General features: G+C 38.5%; 1 protein-coding gene across 3 annotated transcripts in view; it reads left to right on the top strand.

Annotated features, from left to right (window-relative positions):
• Nucleotides 1-23420, top strand: part of LOC143880465 (DNA-directed RNA polymerase III subunit 1-like) — a 114153-nt gene that overhangs the window by 77911 nt on the left and 12822 nt on the right. For all 3 annotated transcript variants that reach the window (XR_013251707.1, XM_077383500.1, XM_077383501.1), the window contains exons 21-22: nt 2141-2288; nt 13006-13157. Coding sequence is in view for 2 of the 3 variants with exons in the window: in XM_077383500.1 (XP_077239615.1) it covers nt 2141-2288; nt 13006-13157 (300 nt within the window). In the remaining variant the exon portion in view is untranslated. The remainder of the gene's footprint in view (nt 1-2140; nt 2289-13005; nt 13158-23420) is intronic.

Raw genomic sequence — 23420 nt, 5'->3', positions numbered from 1 at the left:
TGTTTCTGTGGGTCCAACTTGTTGTTGACTTCAATTGTCCATCTATTAGGTCTTAGTTTGATCTCTAGTCGTCCAAAACTAAGCCAATATGACAATCCATATATCCAATTACATGTTTTTTGGTTGTCGAATTTGAATGGTCATGATTCACTTATAGGCAACAGTCAACATTAATGGCCAAAGATGGATATTATTGGATGATAAAATTGCTCAATCGACACGATCTTTGGTCTTTGGAAATCCAATGTAGGGCCTGTTAAGATGGGCGATCCAAATAAACCAAATCACAATGGCTCGTGTATGAAAGCATTCCTCTTCTAAATAGTTGACCTTTTCATTTTCTAATGAAGCAATTCAAGCTTTTTCTTGAAGATTTTATTGGTTTAGTTTTGTTCCTGAAAAGTTAAAATGTAAATCATGTAAAATAATACATAGATAGAATATATCTATATGCATGTGTTGGTGTGTTTTGCTTCTATATCGTTATAGTTTATTATGTTTGCTGCTGTCTACCAATGTTTTATTGATGTAGATACAATACATTTATTCCCTTAGTACTAATTAGGGAATAGACTCAATTTGGAACGGAAATCTTAACTCGATTGGGTCCTACTCTGTCACATCTGTGGATCTTATTTACTGTGTTTATGTCACGGTCCCATTAAAAACCAAATTGTCCATCAGAGTGTCCTAGGTCCTTTTGTTTTATAAAATTAAAAGTTTGTATAAAGCATTATATCAATTGGCATGATTTTGAACCATTCAAGTGCTAAATTTTCTTCAAATAAATAGGATCAAGAATCATTCAAACATAACATTCGATGATACAAAAAATTGACTAGGGACTGATGACAAAGAGTTGCGATTCGACATATATAATCATAAATAGAGACGGTGACGACCAATTCAGAGATATAGAGCAAGACTAGCACACAGAGAAGATGGGGGAGGAGAGCAGCGGCGGCAACAGACAATTGACAAATGCAATGATGACCTGCAAATGGGTTTCACAGTTTTAAGGTTCAATATGATGAGAGAGGAGATGGAATTGTTCGTTCGATTTTCATTCAAATGCAATATTTTCCCTTTTGCTGTGTAAATGTTTCGTACCAAAAATACTCCTCATGTTTAGCCTTCAAGTTAAAAACCATGGACGGTATTTTTGTAAATCGCAAAATATAACTCGGTCTGTACACCTCCAAAGGACATTTTTAGCATTGTCTAGGACCCATCGGATTAAAAAATGGCCTTGCGGTACAGTCCAACGGATCCACTTTGTATATGTCTCAGTCCCACCAGCCTAGGCATTTGTATCCATCAGACCGTGCAGGTCCGTTGGCTTCTGGTCCATCGACAGTCCTAGTGCTAGTGTTTGTTATATTATATAAGCGATTTGCCAGGCAATTTCACAGAAAACCATTTCGCGGCTCACTTTTGCAGGAGAGAACAGCCACACTGGCTCACTTTTTAGCAGACTGTCTTATTCGTTTAATGCATCTGATTCTCTCCTGCAAAAGTGAGCCGCGAAATGGCTTTCCTCGAAATTGCCCAGTAAATCCTTGTATAGTGAAATGTTTTAATTTTCTAGTATTTTTTTTATTTTTTTTTATGTTTCGACTTTTTTTGTCCCCATGAAAAGGAGGAATAGAGGCTCAGCATCAAAAGATTTCATGTATTTTAGCAATTTTGAAGAAGTTAAGGGTATGCTTATTGGCACACCACAGACATCTCTTGGTATATGCACTAATACCAATAGAAATTTGAACAAACGACCAATAAGGTGTAATTTGTGCCATTAAATGTGATGGGTATTTAATAGGATCAACAAATATAATGAATCAATGTATGGTGACAATAGAAGAAGCATAAGGTTTTTAATATCTATTTCAATTATATTTATATGATAGGCCTCACATTTTTTATCTTCTATTTCATAAATATCTTGCAGATAGGCATCTCATTGGTACTGCATTGGCAACTTGTTAGTTGGCCCTTTTCTTACCTAATTATTATTTTTTTGCTAGCCTCTCATTTTTTTATCTTCTAGATCATAAACTTTTGTGACATGTTCTACCGGCTTTAAGATAGTTTGTGCCTCTTTTCATTTAAAACCAAATTATTTTCATTTTCTATATTGTAGGTTTTCTTGGAAGCCTGCATATCTCGTTACCATTTAAAAAGAATAGAAGCTGGAACTGCAATTGGAGCCATTGGAGCTCAAAGTATAGGAGAACCTGGGACACAAATGACATTGAAAACCTTCCACTTTGCTGGAGTTGCTAGCATGAGTATCCTCTATTGGATAGTTTTTATTTTATTATTTACCAAACCCTGCTAATTCTCAAACACGGTAAAGCTCGGACATGATTTTGTCTATATTGCTCTCATAAACATGGTAGAACTCCCTTATTCTTTTTTTTTTCACTGCAAACATCAGTTGCATTCATCCATAACTGGTTCCACATCTCTTATTTTTAATCCTTTTTGAATTACATGTTGTATGCCATGCTAGTTGCCTTGCTAAGAAGGAAATAATATGTTACTTTGCTATAAAGGATTATGATTGAGGGAATAAAGTGGATGTCCCAATTCTGCTGTTGTTTTTTCTTAATTTTCTTAATTACATGTTGTATTCCACATTTCCACTCTAGTTGCCTTGCTAAGAAGGAAAGAATACGCTACTTTGCTATATAGGATTATGATGTAGGGAATAAAGTGGATGTCCCAATTCTGCTGTTTTTTTTCTTCTTGTTAACTTACCAACTTCTCCAAAAGCTTAAGCTGTCGGAGAAAGGCGTTATTTATCTTTTCTACTTTAACACTCCCCCGCACGTGTGGCTCACCTGGCAAACACGTTGCACATGTGGTCCCACTTTGGGCCGACCATCACATGTGAATTTTTGCTATCCGGGAGGTTTGAACTCAAGACCTTTGGCTCTGATACCATGTTAACTTACCAACTTCTCTAAAAGCTTAAGCTGTTGGAGAAAGGCGTTATTTATCTTTTCTACTTTAACACTTCTTAATTTTGAATGAATATATTAAGAATAGGACCAATTCTGCTGTTGTTGTTGTTTTTTTTCTTAATTTTGAATGAATATATTAAGAATAGGAGAAAAGCCAACTGTGGTGATCAGAATACAAAAGCAAAAGAAGAGAAATCAAAATACGAAGTGGGAATCTAGTCAAGGAAGGAGAAAATAGAAAATTTGTAGGCTTTGTCTATGTGCCCCTGCCCTAGCGAGTCTATCTGTCTTGCTATTTTCCGATTTCCTTGCACGACCGAAGAAGGTACTATGATCCACCACTTGATCCATAATCTCCTCAATGAATTGCACGAACCTCCAAGGATGAGGATGAGATCCATCTCGCCACCTTGTGACATTAAGGGAATCTCCCTCCACGATTAGGCTATCCAAATCACTATTCTCAATCAAGTTGAAACCATGGAGTACAACCCTTACTTGTGCTTCATTGGAGTCAGTGATCCCTATTGGACCTGAAAAGGCCAATTTTATCATCCTCAGTCCGGCCTTAGTAATCCTCCAACGCCTGTCGTTGGTCTTGAGTTTGTTGGATCCGTCAAAGTTTAGCTTTAAATATCTCTCCAGCATCGCCAAAGATTAGAGTGATGTGAATCTAAATCTTGGAAGGATTTTCACCTCGGATATTGTTAGCGCAATCACCTTGATATACATGAAAAGGGGACCTTTTGCCATAGCCCTAAACATTCTGGCATTTCTTTCCTTCCAAATTATTACCCACATGGTAGCCAACAAGATCACTCTATAATATTCTCCCCTTCTCCTGCCACACTCTAGGAGGTCCTCCACAAAGTTACCGGGATCGCCCTCCGACCCGCGATCCGAGGTCGCCGACCCGAAACGTGGGTCGTTTGCGACCCGGATCAACAAAAATGGCGACTCGCGCGAAAGGGAGAGATGCATAGAGAGAGGGAGCACTTCGATAGACTAGGAAAAGAGAGTTGCACAATAGTTTATTAGTTTGTTCATATCTTTATATTCTTATTTCAGAACAGGGTAGTTATTTTCTGTTTGCTTCACTTAAGATCGAGAATGCAATATGTGTTGGTACTTAATTTAGTGATATTTGGAGATCTTCAAATTTTTTATATTATGGATTGGATTGGAACTGGAATTTTCATTTTGAATATATATAAATGGCATACATGAGGTTTTTGGTTTTGTTTATCAATTGTATGTAGTATGGACTATAAATGATATTTTGTAAAAATATATGAAATTATATATATAGAGTACCAAAGCGACCCAAATTTTCATGCTAAATCGACCCGCGAACTAAAATAGCCAACTAACTTAGCTTACCCTCATCGTACCGCGTACCGCATACCGCATCGTACCCCGTACACGTTCCCGTACCACATACCGGAACGAACCGTGTTCTAGGTAACCTTGGTCCTCCACTTCCAGTGGGAAAACCCATGAAATGCTGAATCTTGATAAGATATGGCCCTAAATCTCCCTCTTTGTCCTGCAATGTACGAATAACTAATCTACTCAGGCAAAGGGCGAAATGGTCTACTGTTAAGATTCTACGGCTTCTCAATGGTTCACCTTGAAAATCTTATCAAGAAAGGCTATCCATCCAAATGCTCGGCATGGTTGTAGAACTAATTTACAATAAACACCCTAGAGGAACACCGGATCTAAACCCTTTTGTCCTGTCTACCCCTTTTGATGTAGCATAAGCTTAGAAGCATGAAGTGGGAACGGGCAAGCGTGAGTGCCTAGAAGAGTCTAAGGTTGGGAGCACCATGAGAGAGTTTATGCAATATTTTCTTTATATGTCTTTTAAAATTCAAGTGCATCAAAAAATAGAAATTTCTAACCATCTTCATATATATCTTTCAAAATTTAAGTACATCAAAAGGTTGTAATTTCTAACCATCTTCATTTTTGTGCCCTCTTTCCCTATGTATTATGAAGACGTCTTTGTGCTTGCTCCAATGAATTACTTTGAGAAATTGTAGTAGTTTGATGCAAGGAAGTTGGTGATGGTGGCACTGATCATGGTTTTAAATTTCAGTCTCGGTATGCGTTTCGCCCCTCCCCGAAACTGAAATTTCGGCCGAAATCTGGTAATTAAAAAAAAAGTCATATGTTATTCACTCCAAAATTTCGGCCAAAGTTACCAAAATTTTGGCCAAAATTACTGAAATTTGGAATTTCTTCAAATTTAGGATTTTGCCAAATTTCAGTCCGAAATTTCAGACGAAATTTAAAACCAAGGGACTGATGATGGAGTAATAGGAACATGTGGTGTGGACAGAATGACATCATCACTATTCCTACCTCTAAGAGCATGCATCCGACAATTACATAAATTGAGCCGGCATTTTGATCTCTTTGTCAAAAAAGTTACTTCTGAAAATGTTGCTCCAATTTACTCGCCCCTCCACTTGCTCAAGGCAATCTCTTACAAAGTCTTCCTTATTTTGAGCAACTGCTTAATGGTCAGGAAACACCTCCTTTAACAATGGCTCGTGGAACCATTTCTCTTGCTAAAATTTTATCCTGCCTACTTTATATACTTTGTATCTAACCCCTCGTTAAATTTGTATTTTTCGTAGGATATCCCTCCTACAGATCACCTCTGCAAATCCATATCTATCATCTAAAATCCAATTGCCAGGAAGCAGTCCATATTTGCTGTCAGTTATCTTTGTCCGTAACTGGTTTCTCTCCTTTCCATATCTCCAAAGCCAAGCATCGCAGTGTTAAACTCCTTTAAGTTTTCCTATTCCAACTCCCATTCTTTAATGGTTTTGCACACCTCTTCACACCTTACTTGTGACTCCTTGTCGTCTGATCCTCCCCATAAGAATCTCCTTTGGATTTGCTTACCAATTCTGCTGTTGTTGAATCAATGAATTCAAGTTCATCTATCTAATTTGCTAAATTACATCTCAAAGAGAATTTGACCAAAGTAAATTGATCAAATATATAAATTTGATGCACTTAAACAAGAACACAATATCAAATTAAGCTATTCAAAAGGAAAAACACAATACAAATTAATCAAAGCTTGAACTACTTACATACTTATTGCTGTCTCAAATCAACTAGAGAATACTGCAGCTGTTCCCAGCCTTTTATTACAGTGAATCTCAACCCTTAGAACACCTAAATGAAACCCTACTTGTATTCTAGAACAGTCCCATTGATTAAAAGAGGAGTAACTGCTGCTACCATAGAGAAAGCAAGGGAAGTGTATGCTAGATTCTATAAGGATCAGTACTTTCTAAAATATAAACCCATATAAATCCTACTTCAAACAAACCATTATACCTTTTAAATAATCCTTGGAAGTCTGATTTGAGAACAGGTCAATTTCAAGAATCTGTCTAAACCCAGTCCATCTTAATTTCTAAACTTGGCTCTCTTGAAACACAAATCACCGGAAGTCGTGAAAGTATGAAGTGATCCATCTTTTAATCTATATTTGCAATCACCTTGGGGACTGAACCTGCCATTGATGTAGTTTTGTGTAATCAATTGGTGCATTAGAGGCCCAATTTTTACCATTCAAAAAAAAATAAAAAAAATAGAGGCCAATTTTGAAGCCCTTTTGGAATTTTCATGACACTCCTTGGGTTGGAATCACCAAATTTGTTGTAGGCTTCAATGTTCCTCCCCAATTCTTATTTCAAGAACCATTTTATCGATCATAAACCTCCGTCCAGTTCTAAAAGTTCTTGGCAATAAAGTTCTCCTCTCCTGGGATTGGGCTTATAGCTCAATGGTTGAGGCTTTGTATCTCAACCTTGTGGTTGCAGCTTTGATCCCAGCTTACCTGCCAAAAAAAAAGTTCACATCTTCTCTTTGTTTTACATCCGCAAATCATTCTTCCATATTGTTTGCAATTGGAACTTACAACTTTGACATAATCTTTTAGCTTGGAATCATCCTCATAATATCTGTATAAATCGGCACCATCATAAGTTATGAAATATCAAAGCCCTAAGATATGTTCATGGTTGGCCACTTCTTTTGTCCATCGATCAATGGGTGGTTGGCTCCATTGGTCATTCTCGGCTTTCATTTCAAGCCCCTTTCTATCTCGGCATGACCGAGGTCTGCTGTAGAGCCCCAAGAGTTGAAATGGAAGAAGGAAAAGACATAAAGGGGGTAAATACATAATTTTGGGGAAAAGAAAGAATCATATTAGTCTCACTAATCAGCCCCTAATCTTCCCTTATACACCTAATTACAAAAATGCTTCTTGGATTAGATTAAAGGAAAATAAATTCCAAAAGACAGCACTACCCCTATGCAAATTATGCAACCTACTCTCAAGTCTCAACCACCTTTCAGAAACTCGAGCTTGTGGGAGAACTCGGCCATGGTATAAGTGAGTCAACTCCTGCTAGTCAATGATTGGCGTGGTGAACTTTTCATTCGCTTGGATGAGAAAGGCATTTTGATTGATTTGGTGGGGCAAAATGTAGGCTCCGACTAGAACTCAACCACAGCAAAAGGGGGTCGACTCGGGCGAATCAATGATTGACTTGGGGAGTTTTTAAACAATGTTTTCGATACTTCCCTTCAAGATGGTGCATACATACACGCATCACCAGCTTAGAATGACAACCAAACAATTATCTCTTGCCCATTGCCTTGGTAGGTGTATTTGCAGCTTAATCATCTAACTTGATTAAAGGAGTGCCAATCTCTTTGCATCTCACCTCCTTTACAAGGACTTAATCCACCTCACTATGTCTAATCCTTTATGAAGTAAAGTAATATGGGTTACTGCCCATTTATTACAATACAATTTCATTAGTGTTCTTGTAGAGACTCCTTACCTTTTAGAAGAAATTTTAACCAATTCATTTCACTGGTGGCATGTGTTGTGGCTCGATTCTCTGGTTTTGCACTTGACCTTGACTCAAGAAACTGCTGCTTGCTTTTCCATGTCAAAATCTCCCCACCAATAAGAGTTCAATAACCCTGAGTTGATCGTCTATCTATTTAAGTACCTTCCTGATTTGCGTCACAACATATTTCTGTCTGATTGCCATATTTTTGCATATAGGACACCTAGCAGGATCAGATTTTGTGCCTCAAGATCTTGTCAGGTGCTTCAAGATGAGTTGTTTTGGGTTCATGTGAGAATTGACTAAATATATTTATTGCATAGGCTATGTTAAGCCGAGTGTTGAGTTATATTAGTTTCGTTGGACATCTTTGTTAAATATGCAGTTCCTCCAATACATCCCCATTCTTCTCGTTAAAATGTTGATTTTGTTTCATTGGATTGTCTACTAGCTTTTCTCTTAATTTTCCTATTTTCTTCAAGAGATACAAAACATACTTGTGCTTATAGATAATACACCCCTTTTTTAAACAAATCAACTCAATTCCAAGAAAAGATTTCAAGGGTCTCAAGTCTTTAATATTGTCACGCTCTCGACCCCGGGGTACGTGACAAGCACCGTGCACTTACTAGGAGAACTCAGCAAGTGTACAAGGCCTCTGAACTCGTAACCGAGCTAGATAAGCATGGCAATGATCATAACATCCATAATCGACTAAAAATGGATGTAAATAAAAGGAAAATCTCAAATACATATACGTACATACATGTGTGTGCGCGCGCGTGCAACTAGGAAAATAAAAACAGATATCCCATACGTACTCTGAAGTAGGGTCTCAAATAGAAGTCCAAAAATAAGTTCCTTTAGCTGATGCACTAATACTTAGCTGAAAAAATGCAACAGTCGTACATAAGCAAAAGCTTGTAAGCAATATAGTATACTAGCAGTGTAATACTATATGCTATTGGTTTCAATAATAAATTCTGAGTTATTCAACCCCATAATATTTAATAGAGTATAATCATGTCCGAGCAGAAACAATAATAAGTCACAATCAGAATCAGAGTACTTGTCATGTCAAATGCGTATGCCCATATATGCAACATACGCTATGCTCGGAATCATCTCAGCCCAAGAGTGTCGAGGGAGTAACTCAACCCAGGGCCACAAAAGGAGGATGAATATTATATGTATATCAGCGTATCACTACCACTGGCGGGTTGATGTTTATACCAGCGTATAACTATCCACTGGTGGGTTGATGTGTATACTAGCGTATAACTACCCATTGGTGGGTTATCCAGCGTATCATTGCCCACTGACGGGTTGATGTCTGTCCAGAAATCAAATACCCAATATTAGAATATTAGAATATCACCGAGCTACACAGAGCTATCAACCAACATCAGATCATCAAGATCTCATAAAGGTACACATAGTTATCAATTTGGCACTCATGCCCATGGCTATTAGCAATCATTATTGCTCAATACTATGCTCGAAAGAGCATTTTACTTTTTATTATTTCACCACTATACATATAAGTATATCCCCACATATATAAATACATATATGTATATTTCGAGTGTCCACGTGTGAGTATATATATATATATCGAGAGAGAGAGAGAGAGAGAGAGAGAGAGAGAGAGAGAGAGAGAGAGAGAGAGAGAGAGAGAGAGAGAGAGAGAGAGGGTTCCTGTGCTCGAGCGCAGATAAGCTTATCTGCGCTCGAGTGCAGAAACAGGGGTGGGCCACATTGGGGGTGGGGGGGATCCAAAGCATTCATTTGATGGGCCCTTTCATGGACAGGGTGTCCACCAAAAATCAGCTCCATTGGATCACCATAGGGTGTCCATTTGTGGGGCAAAAAATGGGCAGATTTGTGGACAAATAGTATCTGTCCATTTTTGGATCCACAAATGGACACCCTAAGATGGTTCAATGGAGCTGATTTTTTGTACACCCCAATCCATGATGGGGCTTGTCAAATGAATGCTTAGAATCACCCCCCCCCCAATGTGGCCCCACCCCGCTTTCAGCACTCGAGCGCAGGAACCCTTTTCTCATATATATATATATCCAAATTAGGTCATCGCCAAAATCAGAAGTGCAATGCTATGCAGGATGCTCATGTATGTCATATGGATATGCTCAAGAATCCAGCATCAGAATCATCTCAAGCCCAAGAGTGCCAGGGAGTAACTCCACCCAAGGCTAGAAAAGGAGGAGGAATATCCTATCTATACCGGCGTATCAGTACCCACTGGCGGGTGGATGTATACCGGCGTATCAGTACCCATTGGCGGGTTGATGTCTATACCAGCATATAACTACCCACCGGTGGGTTGATGTGTATACCGTTATATACCTACGCACTTGTGGGTTAACCAGTGTATCCCTACCCATTGGAGGGTTATGCATGCAGTGTGCTCATAATCATGATGCATGTCAGAGATATAGATACAGGAACCTGTACAGAGTCAGAATCAAAAATATATTTTAGAACCAGATAGCAAATCGGAAATAATTGCTTTTACTTCTTGCCTTTAGTCACAGGTCATAGCTTATAGCTTATTAGAATAGTTGGAAACTTGTGACGTCATCTCATTAACAGGCAGTGTTTAAAAACTCATTGACTCGACTCGGAACTCGCCCAAGTCGGCTCCCTTTTACCTTGCCCGCGTTCTGCATTGTACCGCATCCGCATTCCGTGTTATGCCCTATAGAGTCAATAAAAACTCCTTTGACTCTCCCGAGTTATGACTGCGTCAAACTCGTTTTTGGCCGCGTTTGCGACGAGTCGACAAGGATTTTTCTTGGCCGTGTTCCGCGCCACATCCGCATTTTTAAACACTGTTAACAGGTACTTTATTCCCCCCCCCCCCCCCCCCCCCCCACACACACACACACACACACACAGAGAGATATATATATATATATATATATAGGAGTATTCTAAGAATATCAGAAGTGTCTATTCATATATATGTGTGTACACTCATATATACATGCATTTTCAGTCAATTAATGATTCGGAAATCAATTTTAATCATTAGATTTGCATAACATCTAATGTAACAAGGAAAGCTACTCCATCACTGACTAGAAAACACTTTCTCTTTTCCTTTCTTTCTGTTCTTCACTTTGCAATTCTACATAATAGGGTCCAGGTAATCAATAAATATTTAAGTACTTTACACAAGAAACATGCAAACTTGAGGAGTAACTCATTTCCCCCTCCCAAGAACAAATAAATAAAAAGTAAAACTTTCTGGACCCTCGATCGAACGGCCTTGCCCTGTTGACCGGGTCCCTACACTAATACACAGAAGATCTGTGGTTGACCGCTCACAAAACACATGCACTCATTAAGGGAACCCATTTTCCCTAGACAAAAAAATAATCAACCTTCCATATCTTTTTCTACAAAAAAAAAATCTCAAAATATTCCCAACATTAAAGTTGGTCTATTTACCAAGACCTACAACTTTCATGCTGGTCACTCTGGCGAATTCTTTTCGGAGACGACCGGAAAAATCACATTTTTTACTCGGATTAATGAAAGAGGGTTTCAAGTTCAACTGAAAACTTAAACTTGTTCAATTTATCATTTCTAGAAATTTTCATGTTCAGTCCTCCTGCGAATTCTCGCCGGAGGTGACCGGAAAGCATGAAAATCACCATTTTAAACCATTTTTTTAGCTAAAACTTAAAAAGCTCATCTGAAAACTTAAACTTGTTCAATTTATCATTTCTAGAAATTTTCATGTTCAGTCCTCCTGTGAATTCTCGCCGGAGGTGACCGGAAGCATGAAAATCACCATTTTAAACCATCTTTTTAGCTGAAACTTAAAATTAACATAACTTACTCAATACTTTACCAAAATTTGTAAAATTTATATGAATTTGGATCTACAGAAAAAGTTTTACAATTTTCATGTTGAGCTTTCCGGCCAATTCTCGCCAGAAAAGTTCAGAACATCAAAGTTCAGTTATAAACATAAAAGAAATCTAATTTTTAAAAACTAATTTCTTCTTTACCTTGGATTTTTTCTTCCACATTTTCTTTTCCATCTTAATTCTTTCAACTGAATCCTGCCAAGACCTTTGGTTTTCAGCAAAGATTTGCTCACAAATCTCCAAGCTTCTCTTCTTCCCCTTTCTTTCTCTATTTTCTCTCTTTTCTTTACATTTTCTTTATTTTTTTAATTCTAATATTAATTTGACTTTGATTGTGTTTGACATCTGGATTTCCAGATGTCAATTCCTCTCTCTCTCTCTCTCTCTCTCTCTCTCTCTGCTGAAGTATTTCATTTAAATTTATTTAATTATATATACAAATTTCCAATTTTGTCCCTGAGGGCAAAGTATTTATTACATTTTTGTCTTTTCTGTTAATTTCACTATTTCACACTTATTTATTTATGATAATGACACTCACATCATTTACTGAATTTACCAAAATATCCTTTGAAATTTTATCATTTAAAAAGTTTTAAATTGTTTACACTAATCATGATTAAAATTCTTAATTTCTTTTGTTAATGGAAACTCAAGTGTAGGGTATTTCTAATACCAAAGCACCTTTCCAAATAGTGCATTTCTGAATTGGTTTGGAATTGTCATATGTAACAATGCTATCACCAACATAGATTATAAGATTTGTAGTTCCTTTTCAATGTATTCCCAAACGTAGTATGATCTTGACAATCCTCTTAAATCCAATGCGTAGCATTTCTTGACTGCACCTTGTAGACCGTGCGATTGCTTGAGAACAAAAATAGCTATTTTGAGTTTGTAAACTTTCTTTGTTCTTCTTTAGGCGAAAAATCTGGAGGACGAGTTATGTACTCTTCCTCTTGGAGATCTTTGTGAAGAAAAGCATTCACAAAAAGTTGGTAAGAGACACGACACATGTAGACACGCAGACACATATACACACATGCACACACATAGACATACACACATACAACACCAACTTCATAGTTTTAGTACATTGAATTGAATGATGGCTATCCCACCAACTTCAGGTAACTTGTCATTTCATATTGAATTGAATGATCTGCAAGAAGGTAAATCCATAGCTTTAGTACATTTGGCAATAACGGGGTAAATTTTCAATTTAATTCCTTAAGTGGATTTCAGACATTACTCAAGGGGTTCCTCGCATCAAAGAAATAATCAACGCTGCCAAAAATATCAGTACGCCTATTATTACTGCCAAGCTTGTCTATGATAATGATGAAAAGTCTGCACGAATAGTGAAATGTCGTATAGAAAAAACTGTTCTGGGTGAGGTATGTCTTTTATTTTTTATCAAGGCTGTTGCTTCTATGTTGACACTGTTTTGTTTGGTTTACATGTATATAGTACTAAGTAAAATGTGAAGCTAATCGCCTGATCTCCATCTATAGAAATTGCCTCTCAAGATTATGTTTTTGCCCGAATATCTAAATGTTAAGCTAGAAACTTGATATTATACGTTATTTTACAATCAATCATTTCAAAAATGGGCCAACTTGGAATCTCTTTTTTGTTAATTCATTCAGTTTGCTGGTTATTATTTTAGTCTTAATAGCAGGGGATTTGCTAGCGTCCATCCCAGAAGGCATTTCGCGGACGGTCTGTTGCATGTGAGAGCTGCCAACAAGGCTCAGTTTTAAGAAGATTTTGTCTCATTCATATGGTGGCTGCTCTCACATGCAACATACCATATGTGAAATGCCTTCTGCGATGGACGCTAGCAAATCCCTAATAGCAGTATCAATGTACACTGTTAGCTTGACAACATGCTAGCTTGTACCACTCTGAAAATGATTAGGATCTGTTCTTCTAAGGTTGGGTATGAAAATAAAATTTTGAGTTCCAAAGGCCTATCAAGATGTTGCTGAAAATCCATATTTTGAAATCTCAATGGATATTTGAGAATATTGACTCCTTATTTAGCCCATAATTGTTCTTTTACAACTTTTACCTTGTAAAAAGTGGAACATGAAACAAGGTAAAGATTTTCGGGGGAGTTAATGGGGTGGCTTGAAATTGTATAATGCCACAAGTTTTAGTGCATTGTGTGAGCTAAACTGTGCAAGGAGAATTTGATGTAACATTTGCAAATCTATGGCATTTGAAAGGCCATATCTAAATACAAAAGACAACACGTTTTGAGATATGAACGCTTTTTGTCTTGACTTATTGGGTTTTGAGAAATCAGTGGAATAATTTTTTTTGAACGGTAATGGATAATTCATTAAAAAGCCGAGAACCGAGAGGGTCCCCAAAGATTACAAGAGAGGAAGAGGGCCAATCAACACAACAATCACAGAAAAATAAAAATAACTAAGGGGAAGAAAGTCGAAGAGCTCAACTCTCTCCCTAGCGACTCCTTCTCTAGCCAATTTGCCAGCTTCTCCATACATTGGCTGCCTTATATCATTGAAGGAAATTGAAGTGTGACCAATTCGATCCTGGATCTCATCAAAGAGAGCAACAAACCTCCAAGGGACCGTATGTGGGCCTCTTAGCCATCTGATAACATTGAGAGAATTCCCTTCTAGCACCACCCTACTGAAATCTTCATTTTGAAGCAACTTAATACCATGGTGGATGGCTCGAACCTCCGCCCCATTGGAGTTTGCTACTCCTATGGGGCCACTAAAAGCCCAAATCACTGCTCCCTCCTTATTCCTCAACAAACCTCCAATACCTAAGGGACCCGGCTTCCCCAAACTTGAAACGTCAAAGTTCAATTTGAGAATTCCTTGTGAAGGCGGGGACCACTTTTGAATTACTTTGGGGTCATAGCTAGAAGCACATCAAATCTCTTTCCAACCGTACCGCAAATCGTAGGCGGAACGAATCTAAAGCATTCTAAAGTTTTGACCCACAATATAGTTGAGGCTATCACCTTGTTGATCAAGAATTGGGCTCCCTGGATGAATCCCTTGAATATCCTAGCATTTCTTTCCTTCCATAGCACCCAAATAATAGCTAAAAATGAAACAGGCCATAAAATTTTACCTTTCCTCTTCCACGGAGCCGATGCCCAACTTTCAAAAAGTTCCAGGAAAGTTGCTGGGAGTACCCATGCAATCCCAAATTTTCTCAATAATCTACCACAAACTTCTGTTGCCACTTTACAGTTAACTAATAAGCGGTCCACCATCTCCCCTGGCTCATGCTTAGTGCGCAATAATTAATGAGCATCATATTTCTCTCTCTGAGAAAGTCAATAGTCTGTATTCTTTCGAGAATTGCCGTTCAACCAAACAGACATACTCTCGGCGGAGCTTGAATGTTCCAAACTTTGGCTGTTTGGAGGTAACAAGGCAAGGTAGAAGATGGTGATAAAAGGATTTAATTGAGAATTCCCCATCTGAGTTCCAGATTCGAATTGTTTTATCTTCTCCATCTAGCTTGATGTAACATCTTTCTGAAGTCCGCAGAAACCTACCCAACACTTCCAATTCCCTATAAAAAAAGTTCCTTCTAAAAGTCGGACGCCAAACCACCGTACTCTCTACTTTGCTAAAACAATCTTTTACCTTCGCCTCCTTATTCGATGCTATGGCAAACAACTGTGGAAATGACTCCTTTAGCGGTATATTAGTGCACCACTTGTCCCACCAAAATTTGACTCTGTTCACCTGCATATACTATGAATCTCACCCCTTCCAAAAACTTTGCTTTAAAACGCATCACATCCCGCCAAATTGTCCTCCTTGGCATTTTGAATTTATCCTTTGTTTCCCAATGACCAGCACATGATCCATATTTGAGTTCAATCACTTTAGCCCACAAATTGTGACCTTCCTTTCCAAATCTCCATAACCACTTCTCTAACAGGCACTGTTTAGTTTCCTTTATGTGTCTGATTCCAAGACCACACTCTTTAATGGGTTTACATACCTCCTTCGAGCTTACCAAGGGAATACATTTTTTATCGTTTTCCCCTCCCCATGGGAAATGTTTTTGAATTTTTTCTATTCTCAAAATGATACTCATAGGTCATTTGAAGACTGATAGTTTATAAATGGGGATATTGGCCAAAATTGACTTAATCAAGGTGAGTCTTCTCCCTTTAGAGACCAAGTTCCTCTTCCAAGTTTCCAACCTCTTCTTCACTCTATCACCTATTGGTTCCCAACCTTCTTTTTTTGGTTTACCAACTCTCAAAGGCAATCCAAGATAAGTCGACGAAAGAGAGTCAACCGAACATCCCATTACACCTGCCAAACCCCTTAAAGACTCATCCGAAACATTAATTCCAAAAATTCTAGATTTATGGAAATTGGTTCTTTGGCCTGTAATCATTTCATAGCATCTAATGATGGCTTTTAGATTCACCACTTTGAAGAGATCCTGAGAACAGAATAGCAAATTGTCATCGGCAAATTGTAGATGGGAAACCTCAAGGTGTCCCTCACCCACTTCAAAGCCCTTGATTAGACCTCATTCTTTTCCTTTGTCTGTAAGGCTGCGTTTGGATTGCTGGAATCCTCAAGATGGGAAACCTCAAGGTGTCCCTCACCCACCTGCCAAACCCCTTAAGGACTCATCCGAAACATTAATTCCAAAAATTCTAGATTTATGGAAATTGGTTCTTTGGCCTGTAATCATTTCATAGCATCTAATGATGGCTTTTAGATTCACCACTTTGAAGAGATTCTGAGAACAGAATAGCAAATTGTCATCGGCAAATTGTAGATGGGAAACCTCAAGGTGTCCCTCACCCACTTCAAAGACCTTGATTAGACCTCATTCTTTTCCTTTGTCTAATAGTCTACTAAGGCTGCGCTTGGATTGCTGGAATCAGGAAATGGAATAGACATTCTGATGCAGATATTAGGATTTATTTCCTCATTATTTAGTTTCTAATATTTTATTTCCATGTCATTAGTTTCTAGGATTTTATTTTCCATGTTATTTTTAGGAATTCTTATTTTAGTAGGTTTCTATCTTTTAGGTTGTTTATTTGCCTATATGTAGGCTTCTTTACAGTTTATTGTTAACTTTGATTGATATTGAATAAAGATTCTTCTCTCTCTAATTCTGGTTTTCTTCTTCTCTCTTCTGATTTCTTCTCCTCTCCCTAAATTTGTCTATTCTTCTCTTCTCCTTCTACTTCTCCCTAAATTCGTCTTTTCTTCAGGTTATTTTCGTCTCTTCTTCCCCTATTCTTCTAATTCTATCCCCTTTCGTCTATTTCTCTCCTCTTTCCTCAATTTCTCTTCACGGTGCTGCATCAATTTGGTATCAGAGCCATAGATCCAAGAGTTCTAGCAATTTTTTCCAAGTCTTCTCAGTCCAAAGATTCTCATGTTTCGCAAAGAAAATCTGTGAAGAAGGTGTTTTTCGTGCTGCTGAGTTGACTCACCCAGTCAACTCAGTTCTCTTCAACCTCTTGAAACCCTAACCTTCATCTCTTTAACCCAAAACCGAACCTAACCCTTACTTCATCTCCCAGCCACCACCCTTGTTGTTCAAACCGATAATCCAAACCCATCTCAACCTAACACCCTTCACAAACCTGATTTTCAGCCACTTGAACAATCCCCAACAATCAGTTGCTACAAAACCCCATCTTCGTAAAAAAAAAAACCAGTTTAAACCCCTGCTGTTCCACCTTTCCCGTATCCGAACCCTTGCTGTTTGCAAACTTCCTTCCACCGACCACCATCAACCCCTAACTCCCTTCTTTAAAACTGAAACCAGTCCCCTTTAACCACCACCTCCAACACTTGAAAGCCTAACACGACACCCTAGTGATTAGGCTTGGGATTCCAGCCCCACATCAGCCCCATGCACTTTCCTATTGATTTCACCCAATCCCCCCTAAAACCAGTCACCTGCTGCCACACAAAAACAGCCACCCATCACCTCTTTCCATCATACAAACAACCCCAGTTGCAGCGGACCAGCAACACAGAAAAATACTTCTATCTGCCTTCCTTCAACCCAACAATTCCGGAGCAGGAGCAGGAATTTGATGCTGGCAGTACCCATCTTCTCCGGTGAAAATTTTCAGCAATCGTGAGTAGGAGGGACACCTAGATTTCGTGAGGCACAAGGAAACTCAAGGAATTTCCAGTTTTGAAGAAAAAGGGTTGAATTTCCAATTTCCTATACTTCTATCTGCCAATACGTGTCATTCATCAAGAAAAAGGGAAAGGCAAGTTACCTTATCGAAATAGTTAGTAAAAGAATAACAGGTAACTATTGATAGAGTAGTCATCCGGTGGATTATTGCTTGCACAACAAGTTATCACTTACAACTTGTAACTTAAGTTGTTTTGACATAGAAACCTCCCATTGCAGGTAACAAGAAAGACTTCTATATTCACACCCTCCTTATTCTCCCTTAGGACAATCCCCTTATAAAATAGTATTTACCTTATCTACCCCCATTTTTACCTTTCGGCACCCACCCCCAAAAAATAAAAAATTAAAAAAAAATCAGCTCTTTGTTTCTCTCTCCTCTCTCCTCTCTCCATTAGTTTTTCTCTCTCCTTGTTTGGGCTACTTCTGCTCAAAATTGGATTTCGACCTCAACGCGAAAGTTGTTAGTGACAACTTTTAGAGCGCATCCGGCCTATTTTCAGCAGCAGACAGCAGTCTTCAGTACAGTTTCAGGAGTCATCTCAGCCGTTGATCGCGCCTTTTCTTCTGATCATCACCGTTCTGTTATCCGATTTGAGATCCGAGACAGGCTTTGTGCTTCTTTCGACATACCAGATAGATCAGACAGTTGATTTCAGTTTTCGCCATAGATCCCTATGGCTCCGCTAGCTGCTCCATATTATGATAGATATGACCCTCGATATTCTTCTGCACCACAGGTTCCATATTTCTATATTTTTTATGACTGCACCTATGCTTATGGAGATGTCGAGAATGCATGTTTAGACTGGATCCATGCATTTAAGGCATACCATAGGTACTGTGGTAATGATCATCAAATAACAATTCGCAAAGTCACAGATACAGTGTGCCGCGAAGCCAAGTCGAATTGGAATTTCTTCATTAATGAGCGTCGTGAGTTTTGAAAGCCTCCATTTCGTCGATGGGAGGATGTTCGTTTTGAGTTTACATACCACTATCAAAATCAACAAAGATTGAAACGTGAGCGAGCAGCATATCACCAAAGATTGATGCGTGAAGAAGCCGCTCAACGAAAAGAAGAAGCTCGCCGTGAACGACTAGCAGCAGCACGTCGTGCACGAGACGCTGAAATTGAAAACCGATATTTTGAGTGTCGTATGTGCGAGTTATATTTGCAGAGCCACTTCATTACTTCATCCGTCCCACTTAACGTTGCTGATATTCTTACGGAGCTTGATGCTAGTATTGATGAGATTCTTGATGTTGAGCCTGTGATTCCATCAGATTCAGACTCTGAGATGGACGATCCAGAGGTAGAGACTCAGTTGATTGCGGATATCGACATCGTTGTGCATGATGCTTCTGAGATGTCTGCCGCACCGATTGCCGATCTTCTAGAGAGTGAGCTTCACTCTTCTGAGGCAGATATTGTGGCAGATCCAAGTGAGGCTGATCCATTGCCTGAGTCTGAGCCGAGTGACCTGACTGTTGAGACATTACTTGAGATGGATGTTCGAGAGCATATTGTTGAAGATTGCACTATTTTTGAGCCGGTTGAGCAGATTTTCGAGATTTGTACTGACACAGAGGCGTTTGTTACGCAGATTGATCAGGAGGATTGCCCGCCTGATATCATTGAGCCGGATTTGATGCCAGATACGATTTTAGCTGATGATTTTATTGCTGATTCCATTGAGCAGGATTTGATACCAGCAGGTGATATCTTTATTGAGGCTAGTCATGGATTGGTACTGCCCTAGCTGTTATGCCGATCCAAGAAGAGTACGTTGCCATCTTTCCAGTTTATTTGATTGTCAAGCGAGGTTTGCGTCTTTATGATTTAGCATGGATGATTTCTTCTATATTACTACACTCACGTTCCTACTACTTTCACAATCATCACGAGCGTTGTACAACATTCCAGAGTTCGGAGGATTGTGACTCATGTTACTTGACTATGTCGTCTACATATTTGATCCAAGCGGATTAGAACTCGAGGGCGAGTTCTTTTTCAAGCGGGGGAGAATGATGCAGATATTAAGATTTATTTCCGCATTATTTAGTTTCTAATATTTTATTTCCATGTTATTAGTTTCTAGGATTTTATTTTCCATGTTATTTTTAGGAATTCTTATTTTAGTAGGTTTCTATCTTTTAGGTTGTTTATTTGCCTATATATAGGCTTCTTTACAGTTTATTGTTAACTTTGATTGATATTGAATAAAGATTATTCTCCCTCTAATTCTAGTTTTCTTCTTCCATTTTCTGATTTCTTCTCCTCTCCCTAAATTCGTCTATTCTTCTCTTCTTCTACTTCTCCCTAAATTCGTCTCTTCTTCAAGTTATTTTCGTCTCTTCCCCTATTCTTCTAATTCTATCCCCTTTCGTCTATTTCTCTCTCCTTTCCTCAATTTCTCTTCACGGTGCTGCATCACATTCCATTCCATTTCGATACCAATTCCCATTGTAAACGGAATTCTAATCCCATTCTAATGTTTGGATGAACATTAGGAGATTTCATATACGGAATCACTCAAGATCCTCTTCTTCCTCAAAGAATCAAATAATCAGGAGAGGAGGAAGAAATGATGCACATGGACCAGTTCAACTCAAACAAGAGGAAATCATAATTTTTTTGAAATATCCCTAAAAACCCTACAAAGATGAATGAATTATGCGAACCACACAATGAAATTCTTTGAAGCCCAACTATTTGTGACGATTGAATTTATCAGAAAGAGGTCTCCCTTTTTTTCCAGAAATCGACATAAAGGGGCGAAAAGTTGCATCCTTCTCTGCCTAGTGTCTGATTCAGATGCATGTACTCTCTTCTTAAATTTGTCTCTGTTGATAATCAAAGGTTTCTTGCAAAAAAAAAAAAGGGGTTTCTTTTCTTTTTTTTTGAAATGGCAATATATTGAAAAAAGGGAACCGAGGAGGTCTACCAGAGATACAAAGAGGAAAAGCAAAGAAGACAACAAAATACAGTGGAAAATACAGTACAAACTTCTCACGGGGGAAGGAAGTCGAACCACTCCAGCCCCTCTTTATGAACGCCAGATCTAGCGAGGGAATCCGCCTCGCCATTTGCTTCGTGTCAAACATGCTTACAAACCATAGACGATTCTGAAATGAGATCAGAAATTTCCTCAAAGTAACTCAAAAATCTCTACATGGGGTTTCTTGCATAGAAAAAATGGAGAGGGTTCGAAAATTGGAAGCTGGGGTTTGGGCTCTCTGATAGGGTTCTGAACTCGAGCAAAGAATAATTAACTTTTGAACTGTAGAAATGAAAATTCAATAAATTGGGATTCTTGCATACAAATATTTCGTTCTTGCTCTAATCAATCGCCCATTTAGACGAGAGATTTGCAGCAAATATGACGATCCTCGTGATGGATTAACCTGAAATTCCACTGACTCGCAAAGATTGGGCTTGATTTCTCAGATATGCAAAAATGAGAGAGAGAGAGAGAGAGAGAGAGAGAGATTTTCTCCTTCAAAATCATGGAGAAAATTTTTCTCTACGATTTTCTCAGTGAAAATGGGTTTTGTACGATGTGGGAATCAGAATACCACCTACCTCGGGCGGTAACGCTATTCGACCGAGATTCCGCTCGAGATTCTGCTCAGTGATTCCCTTTACACCGAGTAAGCCAAGCCAAACACCAGAATGAGTCGTGACGGAATCAATCACAGATTCTTCTTTCCGATTCCAGCAATCCAAACACACCCTAAGTGTTTCTGCTATTAGAACAAAGAGGGAAGGAGAGAGTGGGTCGCCTTGTCTTAACCCTCTGGACAACTTGAAAAATCCTTTTGGGGAACCATTTACCATAACTGAAAACCATGCCGAAGATATGCATGTCCTCATCCAAGACCTCCATTTCAAACCGAAACCCATACGCCCAGGGAAATAATCAAGGCAGTTCCATTCCACCCTATCATAGGCTTTTTCCATGTCCAACTTGCACACTATTCCTTCCTTACCCATCTTAAGCGTGTTCGCAACAAATTTCACATGCATGAAAAAGATAATCACACACATAAAATGCATTTGGATGAACTTTCCCTCTTGCGAGAAGAGGTTTTATTAATTTTGGTAGGGATCATACACTTTCGGCTTTATTGGCCGTTAATTACATTTCTTGAAGAAAGAAAATACCTCTGATTATCCATCAAGAGGTTCTCTATCTAAAATTCTAAATACAACTTTTAGTAAATTATCCTCCAGAAAGATCTGATTTTTGTTAACAGATCATTTCGAATGGAATTTCTTTGTCCTGAGGACTTTCTTCATCTTCCCAAACTTTGTCCATCTTCCTTTTGAGGAGCCATCATCTTTATCATCCTTCTCCTGGAGGAGAAACGTCTTCTCCCTTTAGGGAGTCTCCTGGAAGATATCCTAAAGGGACTTTAGAGAGTCTCTGGAAAGAGACTCTAAAGAGATTTTCTTTTTTCTCCCGAAGGAGAAAGGTCTTCTTTCTTTTGGGGAAACCGTCGTCTTTATCTTTTGGGAGGAAATCATTGTCTTTATCATCTTTATCCCGGAAGAGAAAGTTCTCCCTTTAGGGAGTCTCTGGGAAGAGATCCTAAAGGGACCTTTAGAGAGTCTCTTGAAAGAGATTCTAAAAGGATTTTTTTCTTTCTCCCGAAAGGGAAATGTCTTCTTTCTTTTGGAGAAGAACCGCCGTCTTTTTCATCTTTCTCCCAGAAGAAAAAGGTCTTCTCCCTTTAGGGAGTCTCTAGGAAGAGATCCTAAAGGGACCTTCAGAAAGTCTCTGGAAGAGATTCTAAAGGGACTTTCTTCATCCTTCTCATTAAAGGGAAAGGTCTTCTTCCCTGGAGAAAATCTGCAAAAGAAAGAAAGAAGAAAAAAAGAAAACAGTTAGCCAGTCATCTTTCTCACCTTTCTTTCTTCTGTCTCTTCTTTTTCTCCTTTCGCGTAGCTCTCTCTCCCAAAAGATCTGATCCCCCCTCTTTCCATAGCTTTTTCTCTCTAGGATTGGATTAGGATCCTTTCTCAAAAGGACCTTTTTTCCATTTATAGAGATTCCTTCGACTAGTTGGTTACTGCCAACTCTTCCCTTATCCTCAATTTCACGATCTTCACTTTCTCTTTTTGGAGCCGTTGTGAATGCCACCTCACCCATATCTTTTGGTTCTATGATTTCAACTTACCCCTTTTATGGGAAGTTATGTAACCTCTTTTTTAATGTGGGTGATTCTCGCGAAAGTTTCAACTTTAGTGAATTTACGGATTCTCTTTTTCATTAAAATACTTTAACTTCATGTTTATTCTTTTATTTTTATTTTTTTGGATTAATATGACGTGTAGCCACCTTTTTTATCTCTCCTACTTTCTTAAGGGATTTTACCTTTATTTCTTTTTGTAAGATTTCGAGTTGAACATAGCATTATACTCAATTATCTCATTCGCAATCAGAGAGCAATCGACAATT

The sequence above is a fragment of the Tasmannia lanceolata genome, unplaced genomic scaffold (genome assembly GCF_043159265.1).
Source record: "Tasmannia lanceolata isolate RefF3 unplaced genomic scaffold, GAP_Taslan_0.1 ptg000006l, whole genome shotgun sequence".
NCBI classification, from domain to species: Eukaryota; Viridiplantae; Streptophyta; class Magnoliopsida; order Canellales; family Winteraceae; genus Tasmannia; species Tasmannia lanceolata.
This window is presented reverse-complemented; position numbering and strand designations above follow the sequence as displayed.